This window comes from Callorhinus ursinus, unplaced genomic scaffold (genome assembly GCF_003265705.2).
Source record: "Callorhinus ursinus isolate GAN/ISIS: 27379988/994484 unplaced genomic scaffold, GSC_fseal_2.0 scaffold32, whole genome shotgun sequence".
NCBI classification, from domain to species: Eukaryota; Metazoa; Chordata; class Mammalia; order Carnivora; family Otariidae; genus Callorhinus; species Callorhinus ursinus.
In genome coordinates, this window is record NW_027397094.1 from 5,025,917 (window position 1) to 5,048,629 (window position 22,713).

Consider the following 22,713-nt stretch of genomic DNA (forward strand, 5'->3'; position numbering starts at 1 on the left):
TTGGTCCAGGTAAGTGTTCAGGAGGTTCTCCCCGAGAGAAACAGGAACCCAAGCATTACAACTTAGAGATCTGATGAACTCTTTCTCTCTGAACTTCATGGTACAGGGGCATCAAGGTGAAACCCATCCTCACAAAGGCAAATATGAAACACGTGAAATAGCTACAAAGAGATGTTCCTGGCCAGAAGGAGTCTGTCCGTCCACCAACTGCACTGAAAACAAACCAACAAACGAAAAACCTCCACAAGCTATAATAAACCACACCATAAGGAGGGAGAGTTCACAGATACAACATATGTTAGAATTAAAGTAACAGAAAAGTTCAAATAATTTGTCATTTTAAAAATAATAAAGAGATAAAGCAAAGAAGGGAAATAAGATAAAACAGAATGAAAACAGTAACAGCTAACATTTTGTATTGATCTGTTAGTATTTGCTAGTTTTCATTATAACGAACATACATACTACACACATCACTTGGCTTATTAATCACCAACTGTATGTAGCCAGGTAAGGTTATTCCCATTTACAAACCATGAATCTGAAGCACTGAGAGGTGAAGGAAGACAGGGTAACACCTTGTAAACGGTGGGGCTGGGATTCGAACCCAGGCGGTCTCATTGCAGAGTTCACTAACCACCGTGGCGTGCCAGGTAGAAGTACTAAGAGCAGCATTTAGAAAAGAATCACAGACAACAACTCAGAGGACGGGTTGAATTTAAGACCAGATGCAGGTGGAAGGAGAGAACTGCCAAGATTTCATCACAAACGTAGCACAGGATGATACAGAGCAAGAACACACAGGAGAAAAGAAGGAAGGCTGGAAGGATAAGGAGCTGAAACCTAGAATATCAGGAGCCACCAAATGAAAGATTAGAGAAAGTGGGGTGAAAAGAAACATGTGGGGGCAATGCTTAGAATTTTCTAGAATTGAGGAAAACTATAATCTCAGAAGGAAAGAAGATACAGCAGCATATGAAGGGACAATAAAATGTATCTGTGCCTAGGCAGATTGTAGGAAAGATGCAGAGCATCAAAGACAAAGGGACAGGTGCCAAAGAAAAAGACACAGGACCATTAAAGGAAGAATGATTTGACTCACTGCAGACTATGAATGCCAGAAGACAATAGAACTGTATTTAAAATTTCGAGGAAAATTAAATTTTAACCTAGGTCTCCATACACAGCTCAATGCACATACAGGCAAAGGCAGAACATATAAACAGATCATCTATGAACAACTGCTGAAGAATAAACCCAAAAGGAATGAGCTGTGTATAAGAAGAAATCACGGGCAAAGCAACAGGTAAACAAGTTGAAAACCTACATCAGTGGTGTCTGAAAAAATGCAGTCGTAACAGTAATAATACCAGGGGATTTACCAACCAGGTGGAATCAGAGACTAGAAAACTAGAGGGAAGTTGGTAGGTGTGATTGAAACACACGAAGGTCCTTTTGTTATTCAAGAGAAGAACAGAGCCATTGGTTCACAGTACATGTTGGCTATACATATTACAATCCTAAAGATTAATCATTAAAAGAATAGAAAAAGGTAAAACTTCTAAGAGATGATACAAATGCAATTCACGTGACAGAAGGAAAAGAAAGAGAAAGGACCTATTGACCCACTGTGAAATGGAGATTTCAGATGTACAAAATTTTCGACAAAACTAGCTTATGGGCATTTAGGAATACAATACATACATAATAAATTATAGACACATGAGCAGGGAGGGTGCACACGGCCAGCCTCAGGAGGTGATGGTGGGAAGGAGGGAAAGACTGGAAGGGAGACCAAAGAGGCTTGAATTGTATCTGTAATGGTTTATTCTCAAATAAATACATGAATTATCAGATTCAAATATGACAAAGTATTAAAATGCTATATCCAGTATTATATCCTTCTATGTACTATCATTTTATTAATTTAAAAAACGGACGGGGGAGAAAAGCAGGTTCAGAAATGTTAATTCACCTTCCCAAGATCACGGTCCTTGAGGAAATATAGCCTTGGCTTTCTTTCCCTTTTTTTTTTTTTTTTTTTCATCAACAAGGACAGAGCCTGGCAAGTGGCATAGGTATTGGAAAATAAGCAAGAAGAGCTAGGATAGTTCCTGGAAGGAAGGGCCTTCTATTAAAGGCCACCATTTAACAGGGTGGCGCAGGGCTGCATTTGGCATCCAGGGCTCTGTTCCAGCTGTAAAGAGGCCAAATCCCAAGAGAAGCAGAGGCTGTGACCTAAGGAAAGTTAGAGATCATCTAGTTCAACTGTCTTCGTTTCCAAATTCAGAACCAGAGACCCAGAGAGGTACTGGCTTGCTCCAAGTGATATCATCAGTGGGTGGTTGACTCCACATCTAAAGCTATGTCAATTATACCAAGTGCTCCAAAGTTTGGTCAAGAAATAGCAGACCCTTCTTGGGCATGATGATGGTGATGTTGCCAATGCTACTGATAATGAGAGTGAAAACAAGATGGTGGTGGTGCTGATGATACCAGCTAACTTTTTTTGAGCATAATTTAAATTCTAGACACTCAAATGCTTTGTAACAATCCCCTTGATTATTCCTCTCAAAAACGAAACAAACAAACAAAAAAAGAAAGTTAGGTACAACCATCACCACCATTTCTGATTAAAGGAGAACCTTTCAGGGTCTCGTAATCTGTAGATGACAAAGTGGTTCCCAGCCCAGGCAGTCTGACTTCTGGGCTGGAACTCTTCATCACAGGCTGCGCTGGAGACTCAAATGTCAGGGGAAGGGGACAGGGCCAAGTGGGAGCTCAGCCCCATCCCAGTCAGGTTGTGCTTACTCTTAGGTTTTTCCATCTTATTGCAGATGCACAGCATGGGTGTGGCTTAGAACTTGACACCATCTGATGCCCATGTGGATTCTGCGTGGTTTCAAGTCAGGTGGAGAGAGCTCGAAGCCACAGTAAGCGTGTGGTAGACTGACTTGTGAGTTACTGGACGACTATCCCTGCAATAATTTCTCTTAAAGACAACTTTAATTTTCCTGTACCTAAGGAAAGAGTCCTTCTGTAAACAGTACAACATTTTGCCCTCTCTCAGGTATGGAAAAACCATTACCACGGCGGGGGGCGGAGGGGGGAAGTAGTGCTTGAGCCAAGAGATACTGAATAATCTGCTTCACATCAACGAAAATGAAAGCAATCCATGACCTCAATTTCTCTGCTAAAGAGATGCTACTAGTTAATGGATGGTAATAATACAGATTACGAGATGGCTAGATCTAGGACTCTACTGTCTGTGTACAACAAGGAAATGGAGCTTGTTCCTTCTAGAGGCAGAACTCTAGAGTAGAGTTCTGAAGTCGGAGTACTGAGCTCACATTCCAGCTCTGTCATTCAATCATCTACTGTGCGCTTCACCGATACTCGTATTAAGCATTCTGAAATTTAAAAAGTATGGTCAAGGATTCATGTCAAAATTAACCAATTTATCATATTTTAGTGGTATGATGAACATCCTCAGGAAAATAAAGCAACAATTCCCAGTACATGTAAATTTTATGTGTGAGACAACAATCTGAAACGCTGTGTTATGTACGCACAGAGAACTCTATCTGTCTTCCAAGGATAAAAATTACATGATTTGCAAAGAAGCATAGATATTACCCAAAAGGATACACACAGTGCCCAGAGGACTTTCTATCTCAAAGTAACATCTGTTTTTAAGGTTTTCAGAGGGAAATAAGTGAAGCAAATCTATCTGATATGTGAAAAGTTAGAATTTCTTGTGTCAAACATTGAAACTCAAAGATAAAAAAAAACACATAGATACTCTGAGTGAAAATCAGGTTACATACATAGGACATCAAAACATTTAAAACAAAAATCAAAACATGGAAATAACCAAGAAGGGTTAACCTTTTAAGCTTCCTTCATTTGATTCTAGATACAGGGTTTTAAGAAGACATAACTGATAGAAATCACAAAATGGCAGCTCACAGCTCAAATCATTTGCAGAAATGTTTGTTGGGTTTTTTTTGTTTGTTTGTTTGTTTTGCTTGCAGAGCTTTTTTCAAAAATCAAGTTACCAAATCACATTTCATTTTTTTTTTTCAAAACCTAAGTTTATTTCTGCTAAAAAAAAAAATGCCTAGCAAAGTGCTGGAGCTCAGGAATTGCTGTCCTCTTCACAGAAGGGTTTCTAGTTTGCCACCTTACCTTATTTATTTACATTACCAGCCTGCCCCCTGTAGACAAGCAAGTTCATAACCCCTTACCTATTGCCAAACAGATCCAAGCAGACAAGATCCAAGCAAGAAGGGAATGCCTGATTGGGCTACATTAGAGAGGTTCATTTGTTTGTTTGTTCATTTGTTCATTCATTCACTCATTCATTCACTGATTCAACAATTACATGCTGAGTATCTGAAAAGTGCCAGATACTGAGCTCCTATAAGAATGTAAGTATTTGGACTTCTCATCAAGGTGACAGGCAACCATGGATCTCGATGTCTATCAAAATGTATGTAAGAGAGAGAGTTGAGGACAAAACAGTGATGAATTTTAGGAAATCGAATGAGAAATTCTAAGAAGTGCTAACAGTTGCAAGGGACCCAAAGGAAGGAGAATTTGAAGAAAGAAAGGGTGGGGGTGCCTGGGTGGCTCAGTCAGTTAAGCGCCTGCCTTTGGCTCTGGTCATGATCCCAGGGTCCTGGGATTGAGCCCAGAGTGGGGCTCCCTGCTCAGTAGGGAGTCTGCTTCTCCCTCTGCCCCTACCCCCTGCTTGTGTGCTCTCTCTCTCTCTTTCAAATGAAGGAAGGAAGGAGGGAAGGAAGGAAGGAAGGAAGGAAGGAAGGAAGGAAGGAAGGAAGGAAGGAAGGAAGGAAGGAAGGGGTGGTCAGCAGGGTAAAACTGTGGCTGAGAAGAAGAAGACAGAAAAGGAAGGGCAGTCTCTGTTGCAAGTTGCAAATCCCCAGTGACATTTCAGAGGGTACTTAGAGTAGGCTGGTAAGGCCAAGGGGAGCAGCGAGAATATAAGGGCAGAGGGCACAAGAAAGGCCGACATTGCTGGGGGAAGGATGGGGCCCCAGGGAAAACGGGGGAGTGGGAAGGTGGGGGCAGGGAGGGTGGAGTGAGGAGCCAGCCAGAGCAGAGTACCGAGCATGTACAAGAGAGAGTTGGGGCACCAGACACTTCACGGGAATAGCCATATGCCAGGATGAATTCAATCTAGATGGAACACCATTATATTCTGATACCAGAGAAAAGCTGGTAACTTTTCCATGAACTATATACTCACGGTCACTTCTTAAGAACTTCTAGACACATTCTAGGAAGGGGTTTTCACCATAAAAGCTTTCTTTAATAGGCACCAAAATTCAGTGGCAATAAGCTACAAAAGAAAATCTGTCCATTTTCAATCATGTTTTATTTTCTGGCGTTCCACTTGTGATCTCAATTAGAAATGACTGAAAATATTTGTTTCTTTGGCTTTGTTGGAAATGACATTTTTCACACAGGCAGTTAATCTTGGACCACTGGAATCAGGAGGCATTATTCTCTAGAATCCTCTATGTATAATCAAGGGAAAGAAATATTCAAGTACAAATGATAGGTCTGTGTGCTTTATACTAAAAAGATAATGTTTATTTTTATTCTTTCGTGAATGTAAAGTGAACATGGTATTTCTTCCACCGTTGCCATAGAAAAAAATCTAATGGCAAGTACATGATCATCAGATAAGGATCAAATGAACTAAGCAGAAGAAAAGAAGAAAGTGAAATGCTTTTAGCTCTGAATGTTCATAAGATAATTTAGAACACGTAAGATGGCTTATCAGGATCTCTGTTTCATTTCTGTAGCTGTGAAAGGGTAAGAAAGAAAAAAAACCCTGCTATCTGATTGTGGCTTAAAAATTAAAACTCCCTAAATGATTTCTTCATAGTAATTTCAAACAAAATGCTTATAATCTAATTTTTAAATGAAAGTGTAACGGAAACAAAACTGACTTCCAAATATTTTAGGCATAAATTATATCCTATTGCTATTCTTCTCTAGCAGACCCTCTGACACCTGGATTTTGACACACATATAAATGTATATTGGTTATCTCTGATTCAAGTAGATGTATATACACACACGGCACTGAGTTCTGAAGAGTCTCATCAATCTATACAGTGATAACTGAGACGTGTCGCTTACTGGAAAAGAAGAAGCGAATACCCAAATAGAGCTGTCGTATTTGTCATGTGTTCTGCAGTATGTGCAGTTCAAAGTCAACTGGGTGCCTCTTCCATAGTATGTGGGAGGAAATCCCAAGTGCTTGCTTCTCAAGGATTTACTTTACAAGTAGAATTCAGGGACCTTTTACAGCACGCGTCTCTGGGTCCAGCCCTTGGAGCCCATCCATGGGAGTGTGCACGTGCATGATCTCCACCTCTACCACCCGCAGTGACAACCGCCGCCCAGACATGAAGCCCAGCAAGACTCCATCGCCTTCGGTGTGTATAGTCAGTTCAGGGATTTCAAAATTCTCAACCAATCGTCCTCCTAAGATTAGGAGCAAAACTGCCGCACGAAATAAGCTTAGCAGAGACTTTCCCCTCTTTTAGAGTCCTTATAGAGAGTGTAGAAAAGGAGCACTGAGCCAAGAAATTTCCCCATTAATATACAAATGATACTACACAAGTTCATCAATTAATCCTAAAGCCTATATAAATGCATGACAAGTCTGCCTGGAAATAAATAAAAATGGTCATCAAGGGTCTGTGTCCAATCGTAGGATCAACAGTAAATAAAGAGCCTGTTTTGGGCGCCTGGGTGGCTCAGTTGGTTAAGCGACTGCCTTCGGCTCAGGTCATGATCCTGGAGTCCCGGGATCGAGTCCCGCATCGGGCTCCCTGCTCAGCGGGGAGTCTGCTTCTCCCTCTGACTCTCTTCCCTCTCGTGCTCTCTCTCTATCTCATTCTCTCTCTCAAATAAATAAATAAAATCTATAAAAAAAAAAAAATTTAGAAAAAAAAAAAAGAGCCTGTTTTGCTCGGAGCTCAGTATGTGAGATGGGAATTTATGCAGCACACAGACAAAAACTGTGTAACATGTCATCTACTCACCCCTGCAAGGCTTTCTCTCCAAACCAATCTCCTTTCCCTAAAGTTCGAAGAAAGACCGGGTCTTCACTGGGTGAGTCTTCCCGAGTGACATTTACCTACAAAGAGAAACAAAGTCTATATCCACTGCACACGCTGACTGATCAGATCAACACTAATTGGTAATGTTAATTCCATTTCTTGTTTCTTCTTTTAAACTTACTTTCATGAAGACCATGAGGACATTATTACTGGAAGGACCAAAGAAGAAAATCACAAATTTTCATACAAACCACAAGAAATGCCCTCCAATATTGTTATGCTGTTTCAAGGTGTTTTCAAGTAGTCATAAATTACTCAGAAATTTGAATTTCACTTAATCCTCATTCCGACCTCCTATGAGGCAAGCACTATAATGAATCAAGTGAGCATTCCTATCCATCCAACTCCTTATAGATGGATGTTTAAATTGTTTCCATTCTTTTCCGCAGTGAGCATCTTTCTACGTACTTCGCATGCATGTCCTCATTCCTCTAAGACAATGCCTGTCTCTTTTTCCTAAGAATCCAGCCTCCATTCAAAGGCTGTTCACGTGTTCATGAAGTCCTTCCTACAGGTCTAACCCACGACAGTCCGACATGCGTCATTCAGAAGGATTTCATTTTTTAAAGATCTAAGAACTGCATGTATATCTTTTCCCTTCTTTATCGTAGGAGTGTGCTCTTCAAAGACGTGGATTTATCTTTGACATTCTCTACAATTTATAATAAGCACCTAAAAAAGCTGTAAGTTGTTGGAACAGAAAAGCTTTATTACCCAAACAAGGTATCTGGGCCCATAAGGACTTTTGACTTGGGTGACAGTCCACGGAAGGAAAGTAATAATGTTTTTGTTGCATGAATGAAGAATAAATTCAGTAAGTTGTACCTTTGTGTTAATTCACTTCCCCTTCAAGTTCTACTAATATTCATAATACCGGCTATGTTTCCTCTAGAATGGTTAAATAGTTAAAACTCATCTACCTGGAAAATGTAATGAAGTAGAAAAAACTAATTTCTTAAGACAATGCCAGACACTTTAGCACATTTAAAAATACTATGCTTCAGGTTTCTGAGTTTAGAGAATGGATGACAAAGACCAGACTTTTTATAAGCATTCAGAATGTATGTGCAAGGTGGAGGGAATTCAATTATTATTCTCCACTGATCCATTTGATTACTTTTCCACACTGTGTTTCAAACCATGGGTGTGCAGTTTTTAACCCTCTTATGCCAAGCTATATCATAGAGATGCTCATTTGCATGCTGATGAGGCTTTTAGAGATGTGGGCAGAAATACACTAGCCCACTGATTTTCAAACTTCAGGGTAAGGGGTCTTATTTAAAATAAAGGCTACTGAACTTCTTACTTGATACATCTCCTGAGGCTAGGAAAACAAAAGCAAAAATGAACTATTGGGACTTCATCAAGATAAAGAGCTTCTGCACAGTGAAGGAAACAATCGACACAACTAAAAGGCAACCTTCAGAATGGGAGAAGATATTTGCAAATGACCTATCCGATAAAGGGTAAGTGTCCAAAATATATAAAAAAAAATTGATGCAACTCAACACCCAAAAAACCAATAATCCAGTTAAAACATGGGCAGAAGACATGAACAGTTTTCCAAAGAGGACGGATGCCCAAGAGACACATGAAAAGATGCTCAACATCACTCGTCAGGGAAATACAAATCCAAACGACAATGAGATATCACCTCCCACCTGTCAGAATGGCTAGCATCAACAACACAAGAAACAACAGGTATTGGCGAGAATGTGGAGAAAGGGGACCCTCTTGCACTGTTGGTGGGAATGCAAACTGGTAGAGCCGCTCTGGAGAACGGTATGGAGGTTCCTCAAAAAGTTAAAAATAGAACCACCCTACGACCCAGCAATTGCACTACTAGGTATTTACCCAAAAGATACAAAAATACTAATTCAGAGGTAAATGATGCACCCCAATACTTAGAGCAGCATTATCAACAAGTCAAATTATGGAAAGAGCCCCAATATCCATCGATTAATGAATGGATAAAGAAGATGTGGTGTACATATACAACAGAATATTCCTCAGCCATCAAAATGAATGGAATCTTCCCGTCTGCAATGATGCAGATGGAGCTAGAGCGTATTATGCTAAGCTAAAATCTGTCAGAGAAAAACAAATACCATTTGATTTCACTCCTAGGTGGAATTTAAGAAAAAAAAAAAAAACAGATGAACAAGGGGGTTAAAGAGAGAGGCAAACCATAAAAGAGACTCTTAATGATAGAAAACTGGGGGTTGCTGGAGGGGAGGTGGGTAGGTGATGTGTTAAATGGGTGATGGGTATTAACGAGGGCACTTGTTGGAATGGGTGCATATGTAAGTGATGAATCACTAAATCCTAAACGTGAAACTAATATTACACTATGTTAACTAACTAGAATTGAAACAAAAACTTGGAAGAAAAATATAAAGGAGACTCTTATTCTTGAAGTTCTACTATAGTGGGACTGGGAAATCTGTATCTGAAAGATTAATATAGGTGATTTAGATGCAAATGTTTTGTAGACCAAACTCTGACACACATCAATTCATTGTTTTATTTCTGGGCTTCAGTTTCCTCATCTGTGCTATGAGGCAACCCAACAAGATTATTTGTCATTCCTTACTCCAAAAAAAAAGTCATGAACTGAGGTGCAATATACTGTAAGATCATGAATTCAAAATTGGATATAAGGATACATTATATAATTGTACATTTGCCATCTGGTTACCAACAACAAAAATGATTAGAAATTCCAAACGGCAGACCTCCTTATGCAAGGCATGGGGAGATTTCAGCGGCTTCGGAAATAGTCTTTACAAAGATATTATTGAAATACAGTAACAGAGCCATAAAAAGTGGGCCACCTATCGAATAGACCACTTTCTGCTTACATGACGAGTGCGAAGGAAAACCTATCTGGATAATCCATGTATGTGAAAAGATAAGCAGTTCAAAGAGCAAGAATAAAAGGTTTCCTTTAAGGTTGTAATTTCCACACTGTTTCTTTGTACATATAATGAATCATTCTAAATATGCACAGACACCTGGCATGGACATTTGCATCTTTAATTCCAAAAAAATGTCAGGGTAGAGAAGTTACGTACAGAGAGAGCCTCTCTGACCTTGGCCTATATTACTTATTCTTTCCCTGACCACAGGGTACTTTATGATCCACAATGCTATGGGAAAGAACTAGCTATGGAGCCTTAAAGAGAATACTTGGTCTGTTTGAACCACTGTTACCTCATCACCTTGTCCAAAAAACGGGAGAGTTATCGCAAAAGAGGTTGTATGTGTGCACAAATTAAATGAGAAAAATCTATGAAAACCATCCTCTTAAGAATAAGTGCTTGGGGCGTGTGGGTGGCTCAGCCGGTTGAGCATCTGACTCTTGACTTTAGCTCAGGTCGCGATCTCAGGGTCATGAGATCGAACCCTGAGTTGGGCTGCCCACTCAGCAGGGAGCCTGCTTGATTTTCTCTCTCTCCTTTTGCCTCTGCCCCTCCCCCTGCTTGTGTGCATTACCTCAAAAACAATACATCTCTACAAAAAAATAGTAAGTGCTCAAAAAAGCTGGTTACTTCTTCTATATTCCCCCCCCCCCCCCCCCCGCTTTCTTCTACTTCCCTCACCTACTTTGGAAATTCATGCATTTCATTGTAAAAGAAATATCCCCTATCACTATTAGTGCTCTCCCATTGTTCCTATAAATGCTATTTAGAGCATAAACTTCTTTTCCTTAAGACAGATAAAGGAGAGTGTGTATTCTTATGTCTTTTTTACTTATCTATATGTTAACTTTTTTTCTGTAAGACGTGTGTAGTCTGTAATTTGAGTTTTTTAAAACTATTTTTAATTATACGTATAATTTAAAAAATTAACATCAAAATAAAAATTATATCTTTTTAAAAGGACGTATGAAATTGATCTTTGATACCAAAGTCTTCAATAAACAAAATCAATGTGCACAACCAACATGTTTAATCAAAAACGATTCAAAAGAAAAGAAAATGTTTTAGTACAGATTCAGCGGATTTTATAAACAAAGCAATGTTTATTGTAAAAAAAAAAAGCCTGGAATTTACAGATTTACGGGGAAGACCCAACTAGAAAATGAGGGTGAGGTAATCATTTTCCTACCTGTGTGACTATTAGATTACAAAACCCAAGGAGTCCCCAAAACAAAGCAGTTCCCCTTCCAAACAATGTTCTGCACATATCACTCAAAAATAGGTCCTGTTATTCCCAAATCAAAATGCCTCCTGATGCAGAATGAGGACACTTTAGGTATCACGTAGTTTGGGACATGTATCGGGTAGGAATGTTTTTTTTTTTCTGAACTTGAAGCTTGCCTGTATTCTTTGAGTCATGAGTTAAATTCAGTGTGGGCAAGATTTATGATTCCTAAGGGTCTGATTTGACAACTGAACCCTCTGTGTAACACAGGAGTAAATCAGAGTCTCTTTCTACCATGTGTCCTAACCCATGCCCCCAACATGTCTGCCATGAATCTCATGTTCATGATCCCCTTTCTAATGTTTGCAATTTAATGCATGTGCCTACATACACTCACATCTCATTCCATGCATGAGTACCATATATTTGACTGTTTTTGAGCTTTATAAAAATAACAGGATGCATGTTCTTCTGCAACGTGCACCTTTTGATTGGTATTGTATTTGAGAGTTACCCAATTCCTCCACGTTTACATACATAACTGTAGTTCATTTCCTCTCTTTGCACATTATCCCATTGTATGAATATATTTTATAGATATTTATAGATATTACATATTATATAACTCATTAATTCTTCTAGAGATGTCACTGTGTTTCTTTTAGATTTAAATATCTAATTATTGTTCTAATTACTGTTCTATCTCTTCATTTCCAGATACTGGTACAACTTATGTATCAAGAGAGTACATTTTTTTGATGTAACACAGCTACAGCTTTTATCAAAGATATTTTTCTTTGCTCTGTTGTGAATTCTTGGAGGTTTATACTTCACTGCTGGGGGAAGGAAACGTCAAGTTTCCAGGCAACTGGGATATATAGAGAACTAACTCAGCTTCTAGATGAGTCCTTTAGACATCACTGCAAGCATGGCACCCAAGTTGTAAAAAATCATGTTGTGTAGGTTTAAGGGGGGAGAAATAAATATTTCAGAGTTTTTCTCTGTGTGCATGTGCTTCACAGGAGAATAAAAACAGTTTTACATGTCAATAAATGTCTTGAACTGGGGAAATCCTTTGGTAATTCTAGCCACCTGTTGTGTGTCTTACAACATGTTCTAAGGAAAAGCCAGTTCAGTGGAAACAAGGAAATCATCTTCTCCAGGATTATCCTTCATAAGCTTTTAAATGTATATGAAAACAAATTTACGTCTGTATACCTAAAGCAAAGCATATAGCTTAAGAAAATTCCAGTTCCACAACTTATTTGCCTGCTTACTTGAAGGCACTCTTGTTACTTTTCTCTCCTCTTCCTTCCACTGGGACTTAAGCGTGTTCATCTCCTGCTTCTTAGGATTCCAATATATGTGTAACGGAATTAATAGAATTAATATACCAATATGCCATCTATTATTTATCATATAACTAATATAATTAAAAATCATAGCAGCTAAGTTGTATGACATGAAAAACTAGCCTTAGAAAAATCTATGGCTGGTTTAAAAAAAAACAAAACAAAACATCTTGAGTGTGTCAAAAGAGTCTAACATATTCTTACTACTTGTCTCCCAGAATCCCCATGGTGCTCTGAAACACTGCCAAGAGAACGGGTTCCTGTGGTGTGCTTCCTCACTGTTTCCATTTGTACGTATTACAAAACTCATAAAGCAGCACCACTAATGCACCCATTTGCAACTGAAACTGGTTACAAACAGCAGCTTCTTTTAGGTAGTGCTTGAAATTTACAGTAATGGGGTAATCACAAAAGTCTGTCAGAAATTCATCTTAAATGGATAAATGTATCATTCCATGATAGCAAAGGATTAGCAGTGTAATAAAGAAAAAACAAATCCAGATTGTCAGGACAAAAAAATCTCCCTGTGACCTACTGAATCATTTCTATCCATGAGGATTTTCAATTTCCCTGATTTTTTAGTAAATGTTAAGAAATAAAACAGCAAATAGTAAAGCTCCAACACTTTAAACACAAACCACAAAATGTTAAGGTTCCTTAGCCTCTAACATTGGAAAATTCAAAATACAGTCTTAAGTGTAACTGTGGCCAGTCAGGTCTTTTCTTGATGTGTGTAAGAGGCAGGCACCTGACATTTCTCTGTATCCCAGGCTTTCTGCTCTCAGTCAGGAAAAAAAGAAAAAAAAAAAAAGGTATGATACAAGCACAAATAATGCTGTCTTCACTTTGTGTGACAGGTCATTGGTGTAAACACTGACATATTCTTGATTCAAAATCAGTCCAGAGAGGATTATCGAAAAGGTGATCCAACGAGATTTATAATCTTTCACCTATTCTATCCACTGAGGCTCTGTACATCTCTCTTTACTATCTCAGTATGACCTATAAAGTCCCAGAGTCAGTCATATTTGTTAAATTAGAAGAAAAAACTTACTCACATTTTAAAAAACTATTTAGCATTTTTATTTACTTTTTAAATTATCTCTACGCCCAACATGGGGCTTGAACTCAGGACGCTGAGATCAAGAGTCACATGCTCTACCAATGGAGCCAGCCAGGTGCCCCTAAACTAACATTTCAAAGAACAATTATAAAAATGAAAACTGCTGTATAAATCCCCTTCTACCGGCATTTCCTTTCCTATTGCTTACTATGCTTAGTACGTACAAATTCCTCTTAAGCATCCCTTAAGATGAAGCAAAATAAGTTCTATTAGTCATAGGGCAAGGACACTTAAACACAAAAGTGATGATGACTTCACTGCTGAAAGAAGTGAAAGGTATTTTTTAGAGTATTAGAGCGTTCATCCACACAAATCCTCATTTTCCAATTTACTTAATTTATTATTTCACTTTTAAATATAAGTTAAAAGACTTATAATACTGATAACTGAAAAAAATATAAAGGGATAAATTAGGATTTTTCAGTCCTATCCCTGGGTTAACCCCCTATTTATCCCTTCCCCTGTAATTTACCCCTGCTAATAGTTTCTCAGTATCCATTCAACATTTCTTTATGAAGACACAATAAAACATGAGTGTATTTATACCTTTGTTGTCCTCAGAGTGCTAAGCAACTTGTCTAAGGACACTGAGACTTGTAAGTTTCCTAGTGGGATTCACACTTGGGCCATCTCATTTCAAAGCCCAGGTGTTTCAAGAGAGCAATATTACTGCTCCTAATCACTAGAGGGAGGTTGGGGGGGGGGGGGGGGGGGTTGAGTTTTCTTTTCCTGTTGAGAATTTTTTAAGCGACCTTAGTCTACAATTTCTGAATTATAGAAATTATGGAAATCTTCCCATTTATGCAGACATATCAGCGGCACCTTGCACCATGGTTATTAAATTATAGAACAGAGGCTATTTTCTGATCTTCAGAGTTACAGTTTTTCTTCCTCCGGCATCATTTTTGGGAGATCCATTCTTAAATATTTCTCTCTCAAGACCCTGTGCGTGTGCATCTCCAGGGGTGGCTGATGCACCCCAGGACCCCGCCCCACTGTGTATCACCCTCATGCTGCCGGGGCTTACCGTTCCTTTGCTGATGATAAAGAAGGTGTCCCCTCTTGCACCTTGTCTGATGATATATTCCCCATTCTCATAGTGAGTCTGAAAAATAGAAACAGCAACAGAAAAAAAAAAAACATTAAGAAAGGAGTAATATAACAAAAGCTCAATCTCTTCAAGTATCAGCCCTGCAGGGATGCATTCATCCTGATGGAGTTTTACCCAAGCCCAGAATCCATTATGATTTAAGAGTGAGTAATAGTCAATGAACGAAATAATTACAGAGAAATCATTTTTATCACACTCATGTTTAAAACTATTTTGTTACTGCCATTTTTTCTGGACGATTATATTCAGATCTTTACATTGATTCATTTTAATAGTTGGGTAAAAATATTCTTTTCTCCCATCAACTGAGCATAACCTAAAACAGCAGAACGCTAATTAAACTGGTCTTTTAATAATATTTTATTTGTCATTTTCATTTTGTTTCAGTATTCTTGTAATGATTGATAGGCTTTTTTTTTTTTTCCTTGAGAAATTATTGTGGCAACTCAAGATCTTAATTTTGAAACCAGGATGATTTCTGGTGTGCGTTAGATGGCCCTAGTTACTTTCTAAGGCACAGCTTCATGCTTTAACGTTCTTGTTTCAGCAATTTAGATTTGGCCCTGTCAGACGGAATGTCTTCATTTTATGGACTGAATTCTGGTCCAGCATCTGCGAGCTCATCAACTAGCAAATGAGAAGCAAGGGAAGGCTGCAAGAGGATGATCGCAGTCAGTGCTAGGCTGTGGACACAGTCACTAGGTCCATTCCCAGGGTAAAGATTACTTCTGCAATGAACAAAAGTAATTTCTCTAAGGCGACGTGGGAAAAAAAAGTATATTGCTGGGTCAGAAGATATAACAGAAAAATGAGACTGCGCCATCTGGCCACATTCTTCTCTGCAGCTTAGCAAGGGAACCATTTTTGGGGAAAGAAAACATTACTTTACACATTCCTTAGGAAACAGATTTCATGGTTTGCATGTGGCAGTTACGAGGCTAACAGCTGTGATTTGTCCTTATACTTCAATACCATGTTCCTTAATACTGTTGTCTATTCACTGTTGACATTGCCTTTTGTTAGCACTTGACACTGAGAACAACAATCTCTTTCTTTGCATATCTAGAAAATTAACATGCTACCTAATCTTACCTTTTTTTTATTCAAAACAAGTTTTCAAACTAGGATTATAGAATGCATATTCTTCAACTGATTTATTTCACTTAACAAGATACCCATGCTCCCCTGTCACTTCTTGCTATTTGGGAAAGGAAAGATCTTTAGTACATGCAGGTGTGAAAAGCAACGATCACAAGAGTCTTCTTTCCTGTATCAGTTCCACAAACATCTCTGTGTGCCTCTGAGTCAGGCCTGGCTGTAGGCACTGATGATACAAAGACGAGATGCAAAAATCTCAAAGTAGCACCATCCACTGGATCTTTCTCTGAGGGTGGCAATGGTCGATAGCCACACCGTCCAATACAGCAGCCTCTAGCCACATGTGGCTACTGAACAGTAAAATGTGGCCAGTGTGATTAAGACACCACACATTTAGCTCGTGGCCAGCAGCTACTGTATTAGCATAGGTAGTAATAAGGCAGACAAGGGAGGAGTTACAATCTGTACTAGTAGGGTAGGGGGGCAGGCTGGAGCATCTTTCCCCACTCTCCATAAATGGAGCCCCCCTGTTAGTAAAATTCAGGACCTCTCTCTTCCCTTCCCCACTCTGCACACCAGAGGAGGTGGTATGACTTACCTGGCTGGTGCATTTGGAAGCCATCAGCTAGGTGTGGTCGCCTTAGCCCCTAGTCTCTGTTGTGGGGGTGAGCTCCCCACAGAGGCAGACATTCTCTGCGGCTTCTCCAGGGGAAGCAGAATGAAGCTGCCTCTGTTGGGCCTTTGCCCCAGGGCAAGTATGTCCACCCAAATGCAGGCCCAGTTTGGGAAGGCTGTTTGGCTCTGACACCTAAGCCACATTCCCTAGCCTTGATTTTTTATCATTAGTAACAACAATATTATATTAGTTCCATTTACCTTAGTCTTTGTCATATTTCTCACTTGTTTCCTAATCCTAAACCTCTCAAAACCCCCCAAATAATCAAGTGTGCAAGCTATGTTTTCTGTTGGTAGGGCTTATGTACTGTCTGTTGTATTGTCTCACTCTTTCCCCAGGGCTTCCCCATGGAGGAGATTCTTCAGCCCCAACAGAAGTATGAGGAACAAGTTACAGGATGTTGAGCAGGAGAAAGGCTCTCCGAAAAGAGGAGAATTAGCAGCTTACTATGCCCACATATTAGCAGCAGAAATACTACTATTTTGGAAAAAGAAAAATACAAATAAAAAAACACCCAACATGGAAGAATCCTGAGCTCATCTGAATGGCTCATTCTTCTGACTTCTCTCCTTAAAAGCATATTCCTACCCAAAGACTGTCATTTCCTTTTAAAAAGCCAAAATTATTTGTACTATATTAAAAAGTATGAAGGTAAGGGTTTCTCAGGCACACCACCACTGACATTTTGATGCAGACAATTCTCTGCTGCTGGGAGCTGTCCTGGACATTCAGTTCAGCTGTAGGATGTTTAGTGGCTTCTGTGGCCTCTACCCACTCGATGCCAGTAGCCCTTCCAGTCCCAGTTGTGGCAACCGAAAGTGTCATAAGACATTGTCAATTAACCTGTAAGGGGCAAAACTGCTCCCAATTGAGAATGTTTGCCATAAATCTTTTGTGGTTTTCTGGACGTGAAATAGCAATTTATTATTTCTCTTGATACTGTGTGCTAGATGATTCTGACTTCCCACAGTGTCAGCTTGGATCAGTGGAAAGTCTAATGCCTCACTCTTGGGGTGAGCATTTGGTGCTGGTCTCACACCCGTGACTGTCAGCTTCTATGCTCCTCCACATGGGCCTCCCCCTGGGGCTGCTCAGTCTCCTCCACAGCAAGGTGGTCTGGGGGAGAGCCACCCTCTTACACGGCAGCTGGCTTCCAAGGGTGCAGAAGCAGAAGGTGCCAGGCTTTCCCAAGGCTCAGATTGTGCCCATGGGCACTGAAGCCCCACAAAGGATGCAAGGTACTAACAGCTACTGCTCTTTTGCTTCGCGGACCTTGCCGCCTGCCTCCTTCCCTTGCATTATGTCTATTCTCTTCACACCCCTTTTCCTGATGTTCCTTGAACACCCAGACCCATCTCAGGGCCTCTGCACAGGCTCTGCCCAGTGCCTGAGATGTCCCTGCACCCCAGAGAGCTCAGAAGGAGCTATCTCAGGACAGAAAGGTTCACAGAGGGCTGAATGACAGGAGCATGGGCATCAAGGAAGGCTGAAGGTAAAGCAGGATTATCAGATTCTGCTGAGAGCTGGGGCCATGGCTTCTGAGAAGGAAGGATCCACTGCCAACCCCAGCCTAGTTCAGAGAGAGCCTGACCTCTCTCTTCTCTACCCTCTGGTATCCCACTGGGGCTCCCCATTGGCTGAGTTCAGCTGAAAGGGGACAGGGGAGTCCTCCCATTCAGGTCAGCTTCTGGACAGAAAGGAGGACCCAGGAAAAGTGAAAAGCAGGCCTGGGGGCAGGTGGACTGCATCAGCCCCATGGTTAACAGATCATTCACTCACTTCTCAATCATCTCCTCCACTAGAACGTCAGCTCCACGAAGAAATTTTTATGTTCCCTGTTGTTCCCCTGCCCTGAGAAGAGCACCTGGGTGTTCTCTAAACATTCATCAAGTAAATGGCTTACATGGTAAAGGACATTGAGTGCCCCGCAGAGCAAGGGCTCTCTGCAGGTTTGCCCTCAGGAGATGGGTCCGCTGCTCTAGGCATCACAGCGGGGTCAGAGGCAGAGAAGGGCAGCCTCTCATCTTACAGCACCTTCTGGGGAAGGAGTGCCAAAAGCCCTGGCAACTGTCCCCATAGGTCTCCTTTGAGTCGTGTGTCCACTCTTAAACGAATGCCTGGCAAGACGAATTTGGAATACTCCAAATGGTTTTCATTTCTCAAGATCACTCCATGGTGCCAGCAAGAAAACCGCTCAAAGGAAACCAAACCTCCAGCAGCGGGAAAATGGGAAGGAAGGACTGCAGAGGCACCCAAGAGCGTATCTACTTCATGGACTGACCCAAGAGTCTCCGGGGTCAGGACCGAGACCTGGGTGGGTGTGGAAGAAGGGCGGATAAAAGTGGGGTGCTAGACTGTGGAAAGGGAAGACTCAAGTCATGCTAGCGGTCTTCACAGCCCCACTGAGCTGTGGGAAAGTAGAGGGAGGCAGCCTCCTGGGAGACCATTCAGAGCAAGTAGGAAGAGATTCAGGGTTTCAGTGGGCACCTCAGGGTCAGGAGGCACAGCTTCGAGGTGGACTTGCGGGCAGGATGCCCCATTCCCAGAGCACACACCAGCAGAGGCGGGGTGAGCATGGGCCAAGCCATTGCAGAAGAGACGGAGGGTGGTGTCCAAGGATGCCCAAGGGGGAACTTTAGGGCATCTCCCAGCCTTGAGATGCCGTGATTCTCTGACAGGTTGTATTTCCCAAACATGGCCACCAGAGAGTTTCACTCCACAAGCTCTCCTGCGTGATGGCTTGGCCGTTCTCCCATTAAGAGCTGGAGACTACCTTCCCTCCCCTTGAAACCAGGGGCCTCAGCAGCTCTTCTGTGACAACAGCTGGCTTGGAAGAGATCTGCATGACTTCCGAGGTCATCTTAGAAAAGGCCTTCTAGAGGTGCCTGGGTGGCTCAGTTGTGAAGTGTCTGCTTTTGGCCCAGGTCATGATCCCGGGGTCCTGGGATCAAGCCCCGCATTGGGCTCCCTGCTCCAGGGGAAGCCTGCTTCTCTCCCTCTCCCACTCCCTCTGCTTGTGTTCCCTCTCTCACTGTGTCTCTCTCTGTCAAAAAAATAAAATCTTAAAAAAAAAAAAAAAAAAGAAAAGGCCTTCCAGCTTCCACTGGTTCTCAGGAGTCTCTGTCCTGGAACCCAGCAGCACGCTTGAGAAGCGTGAGCTGCACCTGGGGGCGACGTGCAGGGGATCCGGTTGATGGAGCCACCCACACGCAGCCTGAGTCACCTCAATCACTGCAGTCAGCAGGGAGACACCCGAATGCAAGACACTCCCAGCTGGGTCGAGTCTCAGCATTTGATTGTCCCCATTTGAAGTCCCAAATGTCAGGGAGCCCAGACGAGCCACCCCTACTGTGTCTGAATTCCTAACCCACAGAACATAATAAGCACAATAAAATGGTTCTCATCTTAGGCAGCTGTGTTTTGGGGTGGTTTGCGACTCAGCAATGCATCACCCAAACCAGACCCCTTGGGGGCTGCGTCCCACCTGCTCCCGGCAGCTCTGGCCCTGGGACGTCCTGGAGTTCAGAGCCTGCCACCAGCGTCCTCCCCACTCTTAAGGTCTACATCGGAGAGAGGAGGGGAGAGTCCAGGACAGAGCCCAGCCTATTCTCAATCCCTCGCATAGTGGGCAAAGCACGCTCATGGTGCTTATCTTGTGGTGATTTCACAATAATCCTAAGAGGGCTTCCATCAGGGAAGCTGAAGCAAACAGCTTAAATGACTGGCCCAAGGTCCCAGTGTGAGGAGCTGGTGGGAAGGATGGGCGGTGTCCCACCCCCCTACACTCCCACCTCCTCCACCCCCAACCTGTGGCTGGGCAATTTGGTGTGGGCAATAACTATCTTTTTTTAGGTTGCAAAGAAGAGATGTATCCAAGTCACCTTCAGTGGCAAACAAAAAGATGGGTCACAACTCCCCCCATTGTAAGCCACAGGAAATCCAACCGCAACTGGCAAAATGGGAAGGTACTGAGTCACAAAACGGCATAGTCCAAAGTCAGTGGTATTCAAAATGGCTGAATCCAGGCCCTAGACAAGTCTCCTCCCTCCCTCACAGCTCTGTTTGCCTCGTGTACCTTCCCATGAGGGCCTGGGGTATGCCCCACGGCAGTGAGTGCCCCCGTTCCCCGTGCTCCAGACCAGTCGGCTCTTGCAGACCCATCAGCCCTTCGTCCCAGAGATTAGACACTTTGACAGGAACATCTCGAGTCTATGTAATTGGTGAAAATTATCTAATGACTCTCTTAATATCACTGACTTGGCTTTGTAACTCGACACCCACAACTGTCCTATCCCTTATTTTAGGTTATCTAGGTTACCTGCACGGGCATTGGCTGTACGTTTTTCCAGGCTGCGTAAGCTCCTAAAACTCATGGTCCAGAGAAGAGCCTAGGGGACAGTGGCCAGAGGTGGTGTAGGTATGTAAAAGCTGATGTCCATGGTGTTGTCAAACCAGGACTCCTGACTGCCATCCCGAAATGTTCAATTGCACCCGAGGGGAAGATGATCGTACGTGCTGATGCTTCGAGCGTCTAATTATGTTCATCAAATGCAGGGAGTTTCATTGTTTTTTGAAGGTCATTTGGCAGCTCTGCCATTTTCTTATTTCAAATTAAATCGTAGAAAAATACAGCATTTAGAATGAGCGGAAATCTGAGCAATTAGGCAGATTGGTTTAAAGGTTTCCATAGTCATTAGGAGGAAAGCCAAACTCCTTAACACTGCCTGCAAGATCATATACGGTCTGCTCAGTGTCTCCCTTTCCAACCTCCTCTCACTCCTGCTCACTTTGTCCTCCAGCCGCGCTGGACGACCCACCCCTTGGGTCCGTTTCTCATCCGTGCCACGCTCCCTTCCTCCCGCCTGGCACAAGCACCCCTGCAGCCCCCCACTGCTTCTTGCCTCCTTGCAGCCTACTTCTCTTTCCCATCCAAGTTTTCCCTGAACACACCCTGGCTACAATGGCTCTCCCATTCTGTGATTTTACAAAGCCACACAACTTTTATTTTTTTAAAGATTTAATTTATTTATTTGAGAGAGAGAATGAGAGAGAGAGAGAGAGAGAGAGAGCACGAGAGGGAGGAGGGTCAGAGGGAGAAGCAGACTCCCTGCCGAGCAGGGAGCCCGAAGTGGGACTCGATCCCGGGACCCCAGGATCACGACCTGAGCCGGAGGCAGATGCGCAACGAACTGAGCCAGGCAGGCATCCATAGGATTGTTTTTAATAATGTTCTCCACCAGATTTTAAATGTGCCCGATGGCAAGGATTGCGTCTGGTTGTGTTCACCTTGTAACATCCTCAGTGTCTAAGACAATGCTGGAGATAGAATAAGGACTTGAAAACAGTAATTACAGGAGTGAAGAAGCCCTCCTTAATCCCCAGCTTGCTAGCACCGCCCATCATCAATCCATTAGAAAGGCCTCTACCTTTGATACTCGTGCCAAGCCCAGCGGTCTCTCACTGGTTCCACGGTTGACGCCCTAGTCCAAGCCAGAACCGCACCTTGGACTTTTGTAATGTCCTCCGTCTGGCTTCCCTGCTTCAGCCATTGCCCCTCACCACACCCCACCCCACCCCACTCCATCTGTTCTTCTCTCGGCAACCAAAGTGGCCTTGCAAATAGCCCATCAACTGAAATTACTCCACAGCTGAAAACCCTCCAGTGGCTTCTTGTTGCTGTTAAAATCATAAACGACTTACGACGGTCTATAAAGTTCCCTGCATCCCGGCTCCCACCTCGTTCTCATCCATTCGCACATCTCGCCCACACAGGTTCAGTTTCAAAATCACTGGCTTTTCTCCCCATGCCTTGTACTCACCAGACTGGACCCATCCCCAGAGCTCTGCATTCAGGACAGCTCTGCCTGTCTAGGACACTCTCCTCGAGGTCCTTGTCATGGTCTTGTTCTTATCATTGGGTCTCAACAAGGCCTTTCTGGACCACTCAGAGCATGTGCCTCTACCTCACTCGCTTTCTGCCCATTATCCCTGTTTTGTGTGTGGTTTCTCCGTGGCTGCCAAATTGCTGCTGGCCATTCTCCTGACCG

General features: G+C 42.2%; 1 protein-coding gene across 2 annotated transcripts in view; it reads right to left on the reverse strand.

The window, feature by feature from the left end:
* The window catches only part of PRKG1 (protein kinase cGMP-dependent 1), a 1,235,615-nt gene that overhangs the window by 212,446 nt on the left and 1,000,456 nt on the right, over positions 1-22,713 (reverse strand). For both annotated transcript variants that reach the window (XM_025850942.2, XM_025850941.2), the window contains exons 6-7: positions 14,809-14,886; positions 7,083-7,177 (exon numbers count right to left, since the gene is read on the reverse strand). In XM_025850942.2, coding sequence (XP_025706727.1) covers positions 7,083-7,177; positions 14,809-14,886 — 173 coding nt within the window. The remainder of the gene's footprint in view (positions 1-7,082; positions 7,178-14,808; positions 14,887-22,713) is intronic.